This window comes from Dermacentor variabilis, chromosome 3 (assembly GCF_050947875.1).
Source record: "Dermacentor variabilis isolate Ectoservices chromosome 3, ASM5094787v1, whole genome shotgun sequence".
Taxonomy (NCBI): Eukaryota; Metazoa; Arthropoda; class Arachnida; order Ixodida; family Ixodidae; genus Dermacentor; species Dermacentor variabilis.
In genome coordinates, this window is record NC_134570.1 from 109,238,524 (window position 1) to 109,255,169 (window position 16,646).

The 16,646-nt window shown below is 47.1% G+C and overlaps 1 protein-coding gene across 1 annotated transcript in view; it reads right to left on the reverse strand.

The window, feature by feature from the left end:
• Positions 1-576: 576 nt before the first annotated feature.
• Positions 577-16,646, reverse strand: part of LOC142574085 (uncharacterized) — a 316,362-nt gene continuing 300,292 nt past the window's right edge. Inside the window, exons 8-9 of the mRNA XM_075683254.1 lie at positions 13,087-13,142; positions 577-889 (exon numbers count right to left, since the gene is read on the reverse strand). Of these exons, the coding sequence (XP_075539369.1) occupies positions 659-889; positions 13,087-13,142 (287 nt within the window). The 3' untranslated portion in view covers positions 577-658. The remainder of the gene's footprint in view (positions 890-13,086; positions 13,143-16,646) is intronic.

The following is a 16,646-nucleotide window of genomic DNA, read 5'->3' on the forward strand; positions in this document are numbered from 1 at the left end:
CCTAGCTTTAAATATTTAGGGTCGCATATGTTGCGAAAAAAGTGTAATGCGAAACGTAAAGTTTACATCAGTCGCAGCTAGTATCACAGGATCGAGCAAAATTTATGCATTTGCGGTGCCAGGTATCCTGTTACAACATGTATAAAATGACCCCTAGCGCTGAATTAAAGTGCAGAATATTGTTGCAAATTTCGATAACATCATCAGTTCCACCCTCCAATATATATATATATATATATATATATATATATATATATATATATATATATATATATATATATATATATATATATATATATATCAGCGCCCTCGCGGCTCTCGATATTATTGACGTCAAAAAGTACCGCTTACCTACAAAAATGCGAAAATACACACCTTTTACAAAATATTGTCCTGTTTTGAATGTACGAAGCGTACAGAGTGTATGAATGGAAGAGCAGACAAGATTTCTCTGTCGCTTCGACCTTACCCTGTGTTTTACCCTGAGCGTCAACGCAGATGTCCGATTCGACTTGAAACAAAAAAATAAAATAAAAGAAAATAAGAAAGAAACGCTGCGCTCCTGGCACCTACGCCTGCACCGTGCACGCAGACAACTGCTCCTCCACGGCGCTGCTTGAGTAAAGTGCGCTTCTCCTCAAAGCGCGCGCGTCGTTGGCTACGTTGGCAACGAGGCGAAGCCCACCGCAGGCAGCTGGGTCGAGTGCCGCCTGCGAGTGGGCGTGCTGGCAGCGCCGCGCCGTCCTGCTGTGAAGGCCGACGAGCGAGCGCTCAGGCGCCGCGAGATGGTCTGTATGCGCTCGCGGCGCTGGAACACGGTCTCGGCCGACGAGCTGCAGCCGATCGTCTGGGCCAGGATGGACGCGAAGTACACGAAATTCACCAGGCTCTGCGCAGGCGCAAAAAACACACGCGGGGCGCACGGGGCCGTCGTCTGCACTCTTCCACATCACGTCGTCACTGTTTGCTCAAGGCTGCGCGAAGCAAAGTACTTTAAAGATCACGTTTGAGACGTGTGCGTACGCGGTGTAGAAGTAGCGGCAGAAATAACCAGCACTAATAAAAAAAAAGAAAATAGAAAACAAAAGACGATCAGCGACATCGCCTTCCCGCTCCAACTCGCCGTGACGTCATGGATTTTGACGGAATCTGGTGTGGCCTAGTGAATTTTTTAAAATGGTAAATGAGTTTCATATTTACTTTAAAGGAGCAAAAGTCTTGACAAAAAAAAAAACTTCTACTAATACGCGACGGGCCAAATATGACAAAATGTGCTTTTAAATCTGTGACGTCGTAATGACGCACATGGACTGATGCTTCGGCTCGCAGTTCGAGAAAGTCACCTTTAGCCTTCATTTTCTCTTCTGGTAGTCAACCTATAACCGCGAAATTGACGAAAGGATGCTTTTTCACAAGATGCTTTATCGGTATAAGGTGACTTTATGTATCTATTTAGTGGAAGCGTTACTTAAAGGCGACCCCCTCCCCCCTCGCCATAGTGCTCGGTAGCTAGCTAACCAAACAGTAACTCGGGTTAACCTCTCTGCCTTCTACGTCTCATTTACTATCTCTCTCTCTCGCTCAACATTAGTTTAACGGTGTGTTGTACTTGCTGGGAACCGATATAATCGACATAGTTGGGCTATAGACCCTCCATCTGAAATTACGATCACTGCCTCGTCCAACTACAACGCGGCTCTTAAGACCTTCCTGACATAAATAAAGGACAAAAGTTTCCTGCCCTCATGTTTACTTGGCAAGGCGCGATTACCCAGTCCCCGGGCAAATAGCGATTACCGCGCCACCAGTGCTGAGAAGAAGAACGCCCCGCTGACAAGAGGAACGCACGTGCCCTATGCCCCATTTTCAGCGAATACCATACTGTACGCGTGGCTGCGCCTCGCTTGCGAGCCCGAAAGGGATTTACCCGAAATGCTTACGCGACCGATTCCGTGCTGCGTGCAGTCCCTTCTCTGTCCTTTCTCTCTCTCCGCCTCCTCCCAATAATCGGGCGCAGCCTAGAGAACACTATCCCGAAGCTTCTTCGGATCGATGATGAGCGACAAGGAGAGAGAGAGAGAGAGAGAGAGAGAGAGAGAGAGAGAGAGAGAGAAAAAACGAAACGGAAAACGAACAAAGAACGTGAGCCACGTGATGGCACGCGACGGCCATTGGCGTAGTTGACTGTCCACATTAGAGCGACAGCGGCGACGACAATGCAGTAGAGGAGAACGGCAGAGACACATGGTGGCGAGAAGGACGACTAGAGTCACGCGGCGCACGTAGGCACGACCGCGAAAACGACAAGGCACGGGGCAAAGAGTGAGGGGAAGGAGGGGTGAGGGGTTGACGAACCGACACTGGCCTGCCTTGCGACACTGTCGCGCGACTGGCCTCTGGTTCACTTATTTTTTAATCGGAGTGCGAAGAACAAAGCCTCACGGCTACCGACGCCTCCACAGAGTTTCAAGCAAAATTCACTATAGAGGGAACTGTGGCGTTAGTGTCTACGGCAGCTACATGCTTAAAATTCGTTTTTTCCGGCTTCGAACATCCTTTTTACTTTGCAAATGAACTAGTTTGACTGAAAAACTTCATTTAATCAATAGGAAAGACGAGCTAACGGGAAAATTGGGTCCCTATAGTCCACGACTCCAGTGGACGTTGCCAGTACGCTACTTTCAACAAAAGATACGCTGCGTCGTAAGTGTCACAATTCGCATTGGTTATGCATGTGCGCAGGAACTCATAGTTCCTCCGCGCGCGTTTAGCAAAAGAAATGACTAGAAATTTAGCGTAGAAAACGCGCAATAAATAACACAAACAAGAAACCTTGAAGCCACAAGCACGAAGATCGGACAAATACACGAAATATCCTGCATTCACGCGGCAGCTGAACGACTGACAACGTCACAGTTACCCTCAGAAATCTTTCGCAGGAAATCTCGATGCCAACGACCGCGCTCTCGCGTGGCGTTTCGCCCTGTTGCGCAATTTCCTATCGGACGATGGGCTTCCCCGCATCGACATTACGCGCGCGCGTTCAACGGGCTGTACGATCCGGGTAGAGGCAATGACGAAACCGCGCACGCATATCGAGAGAGACATAGCCATCGACCGATGTTGAGGAATAGATCAGTAAGGACCTGGTTGTAGCCTCTCAACTCGCCCACTCCGACGCTGTCGACGCTAGTGCCGGGACGGACCGACAGAGGTCTTCGGACTGAGTGAAGAACTATACCAGCCTATTTCGGGGTGTTGGTTGGCCAAGAAAGTGCTGCCCCAGCAGAAAGGCGTATACAGTGCTGAATCGGAGAGGTCGGACGGAAGGTTGTTTGAAGAGTGCCCCCACGCTGTCGCCGCTCGCTTAGATTCAAGTCCGGTCAAGCACGGCGGGAGCACCGATCGAAGAAGGGTCAGCTGCTTGGCCCTGAACCTTTGCTTGCGTTCGATTAAGTTTATATTATTTTCTATTTTTTTTTCGCAGCGCATGTTTAGCGATGTGCCGGGCTTATGTGCTGGGCATTCTTCGGGTAGGCCTCTAGAGTTTTGCTATACTTGCCGGTTTTAGTTGTGCGGCGGTAGTACTGGGTGCGCGGAACAGAGGGGAAGCGTTAAAAAATGCAAAAAAGAACTTGGATCAACCTGATGCGAGAAAAAAAAAAAAAACATCCAACCGTTTCAAGGCTGCAGAGTTCGCGCTGTACTGCAGAAGAAATAATTTGCGCGCCGTGATAATTTAAGTTTTTACCACGAAACTTGTCCTACACCCGTGCAACAACTATCCTGCAGATCTCTGGAAGTTTCCGCGAAAGTTCCAATTATGTCTATGGCAGCTCAGAATTCGCAGAGAAAGCTTTGCATATAGAGCGTGGCTCAGGATTCCACTTGTAAGGCCTTGGAACACAAGCAATTTAATTTTGGTGAATCGAACTTGCCAGAACCGCAGCGGATCGTCTACTGGGATTAGTTATGCATAACACATCAAATGTCCCAGAAACTACTCATTATACACGAGGAGGACATTACTTCTAACTCGTACTTAGTGGCACGGGCCGGGGTATTCTATGCATGTTTTTATTTTAACCGCATCATAATATATTTCTCTTCGCCTTTCCCCCTAGTTTGAGGCAAAATTCTTATATGCCCCATGAAGCGGAAAATCCCGCGAGCGTCCGACGTTAACACCGGATGGCAAGAAAACCCACGTGACCAAGTGATGACGTCACGTTCCCGACGCTGGACCTACCGTGGCTCGCATTGAGAAATCCCACGGTGAACAGCCGCAGCGTGGGACGGACGCCGTGGCGCACGCCCAAAATTGGATTAAGGTGGATTAAAGTGGATTAAGGTTGGTAGAAATAAGAGACAGCTGGATTAAGGTTCGTACAAACTAGAGCGAGGTGGATTAAAGTGGATTAGGATAGGTTATGGTGGGGTAATAAAACAATAATCTATGTCCCTTCGTCCTGTGGTGCAGGAAGAGGTCACTTCAAGGCCTCACCAAGCTGTTGGTCACTCCCTACGCCCAGAAAGCATCGATCAAGATTGCGCCTTTATGTCTTAGCAGCGAAAGCTTCGTGAGTGAAAATGGTTATGGAAATGGAAAGCCCTGTCCCTCTGTATCGAAAGCTTGATTAAACAATATGCCAACTCTATAGACATTTGCACGATAAGATAGACATCTCTTCAAAAAACACGCGTTCTCTCCTCGCACGGTGTTTCCCGACGACTCCCTTCTCGGTTAAATTTAAGAGAGCGGGCTACACAATACCTGCCTGCAGGCATTTCCGGAAGGTAACCTTCGCGAGAAGCTGAATTCCGCACCAACCTAAACGGGCAGCCAGATTTAAACAGAGGCGTGCACGGTGGGCATTATGAAACACCGTTCCAGCGCACAATGCTAATCATAAACATTTTTTTTAATGCTAATCATAACCAACTAGCCCAGCTGTCCATACTTAGCGTGCACGGGGCTCATTTGCGAGCAGATGCGCTGCGGATCCCTAAAAAGCAGGTCTACGGTGTATGTTGGCACTTTTAAATTCTCTTTTTATTAGGTTTTCTCTGGGTGTTCTTTAAAAATAGAAATTCCGTAGCATTTACTGACACTGGAGGTTCAGGCGCAAGAGCAAATGGCGGCTTATAGCTTGCCATGTTACTTTGACAGCTCACAAATATTCAACAATTCTGCTACCTCTTGTTGGTATAAATCAGGTGGCGAGCGCTATCACATTTAACTGAATCCCGTGTTTTATGACATTCGAAACAGTCGGACAGGCTCACGCTCACAAGCACAGCAAAACACACCGTTACTTGTGGATCGCGTAGTTCAAGTTGAAAATTTCGGTTTCCTCCGATATACCGCCAGCTTCGCCGGAACCCAGTGTAGGCATCAATCTGCCCGACTCAAACCATTGGTGTTGAAGCTATCTGTTTGCCCTCTAATTTTCTAGAAGTGAAATGTTTCCTTAAACTTGCAGGATTTACAGGTTTCACCTGACGGTAGGCACTCTGAGGTCGTGCGTCTATAGGTCGCCTATAAACGCAACTCTTGTACAAGTGTTCGAGCACAGGAATCATGCGTGTGAAGGCGTACGTTATTCGACAACACAGTCGAGAGCAGGGCCAGAGTGTGCATGAATGAATGGTGAGATCCAGCTGTCGACGCTACACATTTGCAAGGCAATTAATAAGGCGACGAGGCAAAGCTGGAACAATCAAATAAAATTTGTCGCGGTAAAATGCGACTACAACCACTCTCCAGTCGTCTTGAACATGCATAAAACATATTTCTAAATGAACGCGCGGTTGAGAGACGTGGCCTTCGGAGGCGTTTCATCTCATTAACAGTAGCCATGGCGCAGGGGTCCAGTTGAGGTCCGCTACGGAGTTTCATTTACCAGTTTACAACGTAAGCTGTTATGGGCTCATTCCAATAACCGTTTCGGTTGGCGATGTTGTCCGTCGCCACCTGTGTCCGTCGCAGGTATTGCCGGGAATGAGAAAAAAAAAAGAATACCCAGTTCCCGCCACGATCGAACCCAGGCCCGCAGGGCAGGAGTCAGCTACTCTACCACTGTGCCACGCCAGCGCCTTTTTTTCTTTATTACATGGAAAAGAAAACTGAAGGTGTATTACAAAGTGGACAAAACTACACACTTAAAACTCGGGGAAACACACACATGCATCCAACAAGTGCATCCAGTCTGGCGGAGGGTCCTGCACGGCGTACACACTTCTTACATACGCAGCACTTTCGCGAAATAACGGACATTTAAAAAGGACATTGACATGACTCCATACTCAATTAGGTTTCTGCCGTTTAAGGTTACAGGTGGTCCTCCCTATGACATGTTCATTGTACTTGGTTTATATAGCCTGTGGAGAAGTAGACTCTGTGATCGCCATGCCGAAAGCCCACGTGCCACGCCAGCGCTTGCTAGCTTGCAGCAGAAACATGCCCTGTACACGCGTCCTATAGCGTGCGAGGAGTCGCGCAATGTGAGATACGCGCCCCGCTGCGTCGATACGTGCAGACTACATTGCAGTTGCATATTATTGTACAAGGGGGCACGCCATGTAGCAGCTGCATAGGGCATAGGCAGCGGTACAATGTGTATAGAGAAGGCTTAAGGAAGAAAAACATTAGGGAGGTGTATGCAAAAATGTTTGAAAGAAAAACACGTATAGCATACCTGATAAAATCAAGCAAACTAGGTGACTGTCAGCACCGCGATTCAAAGTGAGTGCCAATAAATAATCATCATCATTAGCATAGTATCCTGCCACTTGTCACGCGGTGGAATAGGCGCGTCGCGCAGCGCCGATACGTGCGCACTTTTCATTGCAGTTTCATATTATTACACCAGGTGGCACGCCATGCAGCAGTTGCGTTGGTAGCGGTACAAGGTAGATACAGAAGCCTTGAGCAAGATAAAGGAGATTAAGGAAATGCACAAAAAATGCTAGAATGAAAAAGATGTCTGGCATGCCTGCTAAATCAAACAGGCTAGATTAATGTTTACCCCCACCCCGTTTCCAAGGGGATGCCAATAAATCACCATCATCATTAGCATCGCATCGTGCCGCTTATCACGTGATATGACATGTGCGCCGCGTAGCGTCGATACGAGCAAACTTCGCATTGCAGTTTTGTTGCATTCCACCATGCGTCCCGACATGTAGCAGTTGTATGTCACACGTAGCTTGACCCTGGTTAACTGAAGCACGCTGGGTGGCGATTTGTCACAGCCCGGTTTCCAAGGGGATGCAAATAAATCATCAGCATCATCATTAGCATCGTATCGTACCACTTGTCACGCAATGTGAGATGCGCGCCGCGTAGTCTCGATACCTGTGTTTACTCTTCTGCACACGTTATGGCGCCTCCTCGCAAGGTAACAAACGCTGCTGAAAAACGGATCGTAGAGCTACGCGCGCGGCTGCAACCAGGCAACACCAGGCTCAGCAGACTGCTGTGCAGAGAGCGGGACAAACCACAGCACAAACCGCAGTTCGCTGTCGACGCCGGACGGACAGTTCAGGTCGTTCTCGTGAAAACGACGTGAAAAGACTCCACTGCGAAGACCCCTCTATAGTGTGTGCCACCGAAAATGGAGCTCCTTGGAACCGCTTCTCTAGCTTACGTTGTGACTGTGCTGCGTGTGCCACGCAGGCCTGCGACATTTTAGTTACCACTTTGTCCCGTCGTATTTTTGCTTTGGGTACGTTGCGTTAGCTGCTGGATTTGACCATATATGCGTACGTGGTTGTGACATCGCCACGTATTGGAATACGGTGCGGGTAGTACTAATATGGTTTAGGAGTTCCGCCCGACTCTGGATGTCTGGACTCCAATCTGTGGCGGAACCCGAACAAGAAATAGATGTCGGCTGAGAATTCCGCCTGCACAATGTTTCTGCCGACGTCACTTTCGAAGGAGTTAATTTTCACGCACAGTAAAGGAAGCAAATCACGGGGACACAATGAACATGCATTCTCCAAAAGCGAAGCGTACGTCTTGACAAACTACTCCAATTGAACCCCTAAAAAAAAAAGAAGAGCCCGTCGGCAAGCTTAGGAATTCGCCGGGGAAAAAAAAAAAGAGAACGAACACCGCTGCCATCTAACAGAAAGTTCCCTGGAAGCTGCTGAATGGAGTAGTAGACAGATGAATGGGAAAGACTTAACAGATAGAGACGGAAGAGCGCACTGAACGTCGGAGTGAGGCGCCCATTCCATTCAATCGACGAGGAAGACGGCGGAAAAGCCAACGTCTGCTCGCGAAGCGGGCTCTAGACAGCAGCAGCAACAACTTGATTTGGATGCTAGAAGCGCCGTTCGTTACAAACGCGATTGATTTTCTCTTTTTCATTTCTGCCTTCGCTACGTTCGGACGTTCCGTTCAGTCTTATCGGCCTCCTGCAGGTTTTGAAGAAGAAGCGTATTAACCAAATAAGCTAGAACGCCAGAACTTTCCATGAACTTTCCAACGCGAAACTACTACACACTAATAGCGCCTCTCGCTCGCACAGCGCCTGCTTCAACCACGACGTCACCTGCTCTTGCCGGTTCTGCGAGAAGAGCGGCAGAACACGCCCGAACGCACGAACGCGTTAAAGCCTCTTGAGGCACGCAACAAAGTTTATCTCTCACTCTTGCTTCGCCCAAGTCCGCCACCCTCCACCGACAGGAATTAGTAAAAGAAGAGCGACGGCTTACGCGGTAACCGATAGACAATACTACAATAAAAGAACGCGGAAATCCTTTCGTGGCTGGCAGCCGAGCAACCGACGGCACGTATTCAATGCAGGCAGCACGGTTTGCCTTTCCCTCGTTAGGCACTGCGGCCGGAGGTGACGTCAAGCGCTCTGCTGCGCTGAGATGGGCCCCCCGTCCTTTTTCGCTACACTGCCCGCGCCACCGTCGGACCTGAACTGGTTCGTTTAAGCCAGTCAGAGAGAGAGAGAGAGAGAGAGAGAGAGAGAGAGAGAGAGATAGAGTGGCCTACGTTAGCCGAGTTGCTTCGCGGCACGAGAAGCGGTATGCACGGTAAACGGGCAACGAACGGTGCGATGATGCATGGTGGCCCATGCGTGAAACTGTCGTTGTCGGTCTTGCGCGGAAGCCATGTGTGCCGGGTGCAGAACCAGTGGAAGCAGGGTCAGAAGAGTGCGGGGTGACTGTCGGAAAGGTCAAGAGTCACCACTGAAGGTAGCCAGCTAAATAATCTCATGTTAAAGGTATACTTAGACAGTCTATAACGGGTAGGATATTGTGCTTTCCAGTGTACTTCTTTTACTAAATAGTATGGGCAGGTCTTGTACCCTTTTCGGTGGCAGTTGGCGGACTGTTTCTTGTTTTATTTTTGTCGCTCTCAATTGTATATATATATATATATATATATATATATATATATATATATATATATATATATATATATATATATTTAGCGCAAATAATAACAATAATTGCGTGCGCATAGTTTGCAGTCACTTTATAGACGGTAGTTTGTAAAACGCAGAGAGGGCCTCAAGTTCATAAAATGTCGGCAGGCGGCATAGAATATGCACCATTACCGGAACCATACATAAATAATAATATATGAAATATATGTTTAGAGAATGCGCGCCACTCGCACGACCGGTGGCCGTCCTACACAGTCAACAAGTTGTGGTCCCAACAACTTTATCGTCATCAATTCTTACCATTATCCTTACAGACAAATGTGTATAGATATTCCATGGTTTAGCTAAGTTTTGTGTGCGAGAATGAGGGAGGGTTAAGGTGTTTCCACTCCCAGAAAGACGTCATTTTTCTTATTTCGTTAGTATAGGGTGCAGTCAAAGAAGCAAGATGAAAAAGAAAAAAAAAACATTATGCCACCGGAGGCGCGACAGTTTCTTTTCTACTTTGCATACACAGAGTGAATATTTCAATTCCACATTATAAGTGAGCACCGAGTACACGTAATCAACATCACTCGGGAAAAATGCAGGAGAAAAAAAAAGAAAACAATACTGTTCATTCGTTATTTATGAGTGCTGTCCCTTCCAGTGCGCGCCTCCGGTACCATGTTAAGTCTGGCCGAGCCTGCTCATACGCAGTAGCGCTATTCATAGTTCTACGTTACAACGAGGAACAACTTTCTTTTTTTCATGAGCGCTTACCCACGAAGCAACTACAAATTTAACAAATTCGTTCTGCGCCCCTGGTACTTAATCTTAGCGCGTGAGCCGTCGAGCCGTCCTAGCGCAAGCTTCAAGGTTACAGAGCTGGGCTTTTCAGAAAGGTGAGATAGAAGCTAACACTGCCGAGTAAATACTGTGCTGTCACGAATGGTCTCGGAGGCGTTAGGTTAGGCTAGGTTAGGCGGATCACGAGCGCCCTCTTTCCACACAGCAAGTACTGGAGAAGGAGGCAATTAATTCGCCCCTGGAGTTTCGCGCAAATATTACCAGAGAGAAATTTGTCACCTAAAGTTTAACCAAAAGAGATATGTTAGAAAGTGCCTAGGTTCTCACGTGACTCGACCATAGGTTTAGTTGAAAACGCATTTGCAATTTAATATTTCATTCTTTTTTTTTTGTGAGGGCGGGATATGTAGTTTGGCACTGTTGTCTGTCTGCACTGCAGCAAATGAACTGAAAAGTAATCTTCTGAACTGAGAAGATAATCTTTCTAAACTATTTCATTTCGTGAGAGGACTGTTTCAATATATTATTAATAAAGATCATGGAAGGCATGAAACGTCACACAAAAAAAACACAAAAAAAGTGCTAAGCGAGGAAGGACACAAGGCACCTGCTATATAGGCGGTGTCTAGTTATTACTTTTCTTATGTATGTGTGTTCTTGCCTCTTCCTTGGGTTATATGAACTAGTTGGATCGACGTCGCACATATTGAACTTAATAACGGGCAGCTATGTATCTCCAAAAGTTAAACAGTAGGCCAAGAAGGGCGCCCTAGTGGCCCCTTCTTAGCCCCTTCATGTGACCCATTAATGGCCTCCGGCATGCTTTAATTAAAGGGCAACTTAATGTACGTATACGTGAGCGCCACTGTACGATTTCTGATGCAGAATATTACAACCACTAGGCTAGGTCTGCGGTTTCTCAGTGTATTAAATAAACGATGATTCTACAATGCCTGCTTGTTACCAAATACTGTGATATAAAAGTTCTTAAGTATCGCTTGCCATTGATGCTAAAAAATAAAAGAGGGGAATCTTTTATAACCTGATAAAAAAATCACGCAGTTGTGAGTAACAATATTCGCTGTAGTGCAAAGAAGTTTGATTAGAAAATGAACTTAAAGAAGGCTGATGTATAAGAAGCCGCAAGAACGTTCGAAGCGTTACGGATTCCAGCTACGTAACTTCTTCTGTCATGCACATACTAATTCTACAGCGCTACTCCAGCTCCTGTGTAGTCCTGAGCTCAAGAATTTTTACGCGCAAGCTTACATGCCCCGTCTGTGAAATCGGAGAGATTAATAAGAGGGAGGCCGCCGAGCTGGGAGGGGGAATCGAGCAGCGGAGAAGGAGGGCGCCTGCGGATGGCGAGGAAGAAAACGCCCCGGGGAAGGTAGAGAGGAGCACGTTGCAGAGGGGGGGGAGGGGAGGCGGAGAGTCGCGGAAAAGGAGGGTAGGCGGAGGCGCGCTGGGTTTCCCTCCTGCTGTAATTGCTACGGACTCTGCGCTATGGATATACCGGGTTCGTATGGGGCGATCGAGCGCCGAGCGAGGACGGAGCAGTTACGCAAGCGCCGGCAGGCCGAGCGCCAGTCTACCGACCTCGAAGTCCAGCAAAAGGCGCGCGCTAGGCGTGTCCGGAAAACTCCCAGAGAACGTGCGACAATGTGGGTGTGTCAGGCAAGACGGCATGGCTTAGAAACTCCGGAACAGCACCCATACGCATGCGCATAACCCGCATTCAAGAAGTGAAACGTCACTATAATTTTTTTTCCCTATAATTTTTGTGTAAGTGCTTCCAAGTTTAGTCGCCGTCATGGTGAAATTAAAAGCATATCCCTCCCTGTTCAAAATTTTGAGGACTTCAGTCCTATTACAAATAAACAAAGGGGGAAGAGTAAGGTAATGATTGGAAAATAATGCAAATGTGAGGTTAATTAAACGCGTTATTCAAAATTATGAAAAAAAATTACAGTTCTTTACTCAAGAAGTTTCAATGACTCAAAGTGACACCGCTAGTGAGCTGTTCGGTGTAATCGGGTTGAAACATTGCATAAATGGGATTCGTACTTTGCAAAGAATTTAGGCGAATCTTAAACCTTGTAGTCTTAGAAGCTTTGAGCTCATTCCTGTAGATTTCACACGGTAGAAGTGTTTTGAGGGGAAATGGGGCTAGTCTCATTAAGAAATTCCTGGCAGAAATTCGTTTGTGCTTATGCAAGGCTTCATAACTGTGTCTTGATGGGAAAGTGTGAAATGGCTCATTGAACGAAAAATGGATGCCCGCGACATCAGCGCTTTCCTTGCACGCGCAAGTTCCCCGCCTGCGTTCTAACTGCGCCACGGTAAGGCCAAATCAAAACGCGCCCTCCTGCTCGCGAGGAGTCCATATTTCGAAGCACCGCTGAGCGGCGTTCAATTAGACATTAATGCTTACGCATTTAAAGCTCATAAGAAGGTTACGGGTTTCCCCGTAATTTTTTACTTGTTCATTTGTTCGGTTATACGAGGAGACTAGATTTTGCTAGATGTCATTTACCTTTATTCAAGCTAGTACTAACTTAACTATTAAAGAGAAAAGTCATGGCGCATTAGAAAGCCAATAATATTCACGGCCAAGACCGCACTTTTACGAAAACCGGTACCCGTTTGACTAATCAAGGTAATCAGATCATTAATACAATCACGAGAATAATCAAGATAGCCTTCGCCGCATATGTAAAGGTTAAATATTAGTATACGATCCTTTCGTGAGCTCTATGAGCGCCTCACTGAGTGGTTCAGCATTTAAGAGGTTTTTTAGGTAAGAACGCCCCACCTCGCACGCATCGATTTGCGCCATCCGCTTTCTGAGGTCTAGACAGAAAGACAACTTCGCGAGCGCACTCACCTGGACGCAGACAGACAGCGTCGCGTACCACGCCACTGGCTGGATGTTGGCCGCTCCTGCATAGAAAATCGCCAAGAAATGAAAAAAAGGGGAGACACTTCAAATACGCGAGCAACTCGCACATGAATAACAGCGAAGATATATTTAAAGAAGTCGTCACACACTTCAGAAGTCCTAGGGATGCGTTTTGCCACTGCCCGAAATCTGCCCTAGACATTGTAGGTGTGATTCAATGCCTGATTTATACCGGAGTCTTTCGAAACGCTTGACTATGAGCTATTATGAGAAGCCAACAAACAAAGACGCCGAGGACAACACAGGGGAAATTACCTGTACTTACTAATTTATTTGAAGAAATGATAAATTAACGGAAATGAAAGCAGATGAAGAAAGAACTTGTCGCAGGTATGCAAGCAACGATCCCACATCTTCGCATTACGCGTGCGATGCTCTACGCCTTCGCACGCGTAATGCAAGACGTGGGATCGTTCCCTACCTGCGGCAAGTTGTTTCTTCACCTACTTTCATTTTCGTTAATTTATCCTTTCTTCAATTAAATCAGTAAGTACAAGTAATTTCCCCTGTGTTGTCCTCGAGGTCATTGTTTGTTGGCTTCTCATCATATGATGATTAAAAATCCGGTGCCTCGGTTAAGCCCCTTTCTTCTCGTTCTCGACTATGAGCTAGGCACTCGTACAACTCATTGTATAACGTGCCAGTTCTGCGGACGCCGGTGCGCGGCTGTGCATCCTGACTCGTGGCTTGGCCGCACGGCCGCAGGTTGCGTTGTTTGGTGTTCTCTGGGTGACGTTTGATACCGACTACGTCACCACCGTCGCAACACGAGAACCATTGAGTAAGTCTCGTTAACATTTTCGCTGTAAAGTCTTCAGCAGCTATTTTTACCCAAAGAACAATGTCAGCGGCGAGCGAACAGCTAAAAGGCCTGCAAGGATTTCCAGGCGCTACCTTTGACTGATGCTACAATATTCGCAGGTATCATTCAAGTCTGCAAACAAATGTTTACGACAACGCGGCTACTAACCTTGAGATTGCTGTATATTAGCTGTGACCTCTTTCACTGTGCGTTAATTAAAAACAAACTGAAACTAAAACCGAAGGTCCCCCGTCGGCTGCCACCACTACCACCCCCGCCCGCCAACAGTATATGAGGGTTCTTTGTAATTTTGATAATTGCGGCCTATATAATTTTACACCAGAATATTTGAAGCCCCCAGTAATACGTGCGCAAAGTCTGCTCAGTTCCTACAAAGTTTCACTTGAATGAACATTTCTTTTCCTCATGTTCCTGTGGAGATCGTCTGCAAAACCACCCGGACGTCTTCTGCTCCGCGAGAGCGACTGACGACACTGTCTCGTGCGCGTGACACGTGACACCAAAGTATACATAGTGGCACCTGGACATGACAGCGGGAAACAAGATTTCCTTGCAAGAGCCCCTAACAACCTGGCACTGCAAGCGGCAGAGAAGCCCAGTTCGGGAAAGCTAACAGAACGCTGCGGCAAGGCGGTTATTTCACTTATGCTGTGGATTAGACGCATGCTACCGATCCCTCATCGCACGCATTTCCCCCGGGCAACGCGATAAAGCGTTTTTCAAAACCATTAAATCGTCTTTCTCGCATAGCTGGATGTGCAAAAAAAAAAAAAAAAAAAAGCGACAGCGTCCGTCCCAAGACAGCAGTTGAAGGACCAGCGCACAAGAATATCAACTTAGATTGCATTTGTAAATTGCATTTGTGCGATAAGAAAGCATCAACTGTTAATGCAAGACAATGCTTTGCGAGCCGGAAAAGGCACAAAAGCGGAACACAGGCTTCGACGCCATACAAGAATTCTTCCACGTACTAACTCGCCGTGACGTCCTCATCACTGCAAGCTCGACCCTGGTATGGCTAACTGTATATCGGTAAAGAAAAAAAAAAAAAGAGACCGACCTGAACACAAAGTAAACTAAGAAGGCAGTCTGGCACAAGTTTAGAGAGCTTGTGCTCCGCCAAGATGGCCCAAATATCACTTTGAAATATGCGACGATCTGTTTCGCATTCAGTTTAGCCATTAGTATGAAACAATTTTCTACAAAATTAATAATTTAGAGGATGCTTACGCTTCGCCCTTAAAAGCGGAACGCAGTAGCATTCAAAGATCGCCTGCTGCTTCTCACTATTCCCGGCAAAAGCAGCTCATTTAACCTTAATGTTTATCGATAAATTCTGGCGGCGAACGCTATGCACGAAGGCGAGCTTTCTGGTAGAAACGCGGCCTCTTGCGTGGGCCGATCGCGGAGGCAGTGCACAGCTACGCCAAAAAAAAAAAAAAGACATAATTTTCAAGTTTCTGTTATTGCTTCGCACTTCTAATATTTCAGTGTGAGAAGATTTAACATGAAAGGCATGGCTGTCCGTGTTTTGTTTCACGACATTCTGAAAACTGCGAAGAATAACTTCGTCAGGAATGTAAGACAAGGTATAATCAACTTTAGTGATAGAATCGTGTGGCAATATAATCCGCACATACCGCACGTCCCATAAAAAGGAGTGGCATATACATATACTAAAATATATACGGCAATTCTCGCTCACGGGGATGCCGGCGCTGGGCGCAGACACCGGCTTTTCTGCGACAGAGGGCCCGTCACGTTATCGCGTCAAAACAGCTTCGAAAGAACATTGCATCAGTCTAAACCAGTTTAGACAAAGATGTGTAACCTCTTATTTGCTGAACATCGGCTGTACTAGTTGCGTGCTAAGCAATTTCACGTGTACCCGATGCAACCAGTGCACAGAGAAAATCGCGAGATGCACCGTGAGAACCAGGGGACCTGGCCAGTACAATTCGTTCCAATGTTCTCAGCGAGTAATGTAACCCTCTAACACATCTTCATCTCATGTATCCTATATGTACTATATACCCCGAACGCACACTCTCTCTCGGGCTTTGTATCTCGCTATGTGCCGTCTAAAATTGCGCCTTAAAACCATGTTTCACAACACTCGTAACCAACCATGGAGTGTCGCCGTATTCCCGCAGTATTGTGGGGTCTCACACGTGCTCTTGGGACAAAGGAAGGACAACACAGTGGCGCAGAGAATCACAACGGCATTTAAGTGAGCCTTTTATACACCAATCTAGCCAGTCGAATCGCTACCTCAACAAGAAATTGGATTGGTAGCACTTGCGGTGTTTGGTTCTCGGTGCAGAGATTGTAGTGCTTGGTTGTTTGTTTGGTGTCTCTGGAAGTCTTCGCGCTGCCTACCACCACGAATCACTACCAATATTAAATGCCTGCGGGTGCTGACGAATCGAGGAAGTTCGACTCGCCGCGACAGGACAGCGAGCGAATACGTTCGGACCCACTCTGAATTCCAGCGCCTAATCGTTCGCGTAAAGTCACGCGAAAGGTGTCGCCTTCGAACCATAGAGCTCGTCCATCCAGGCGCCCAACTCCGAAGCCTTGCTCGGGATGGTACCGCGAAGCGTGTCGGCGGACACACGAAACATCCGCACCGCTCGCCGATCCGAAGCCAAAGAGAAACAAG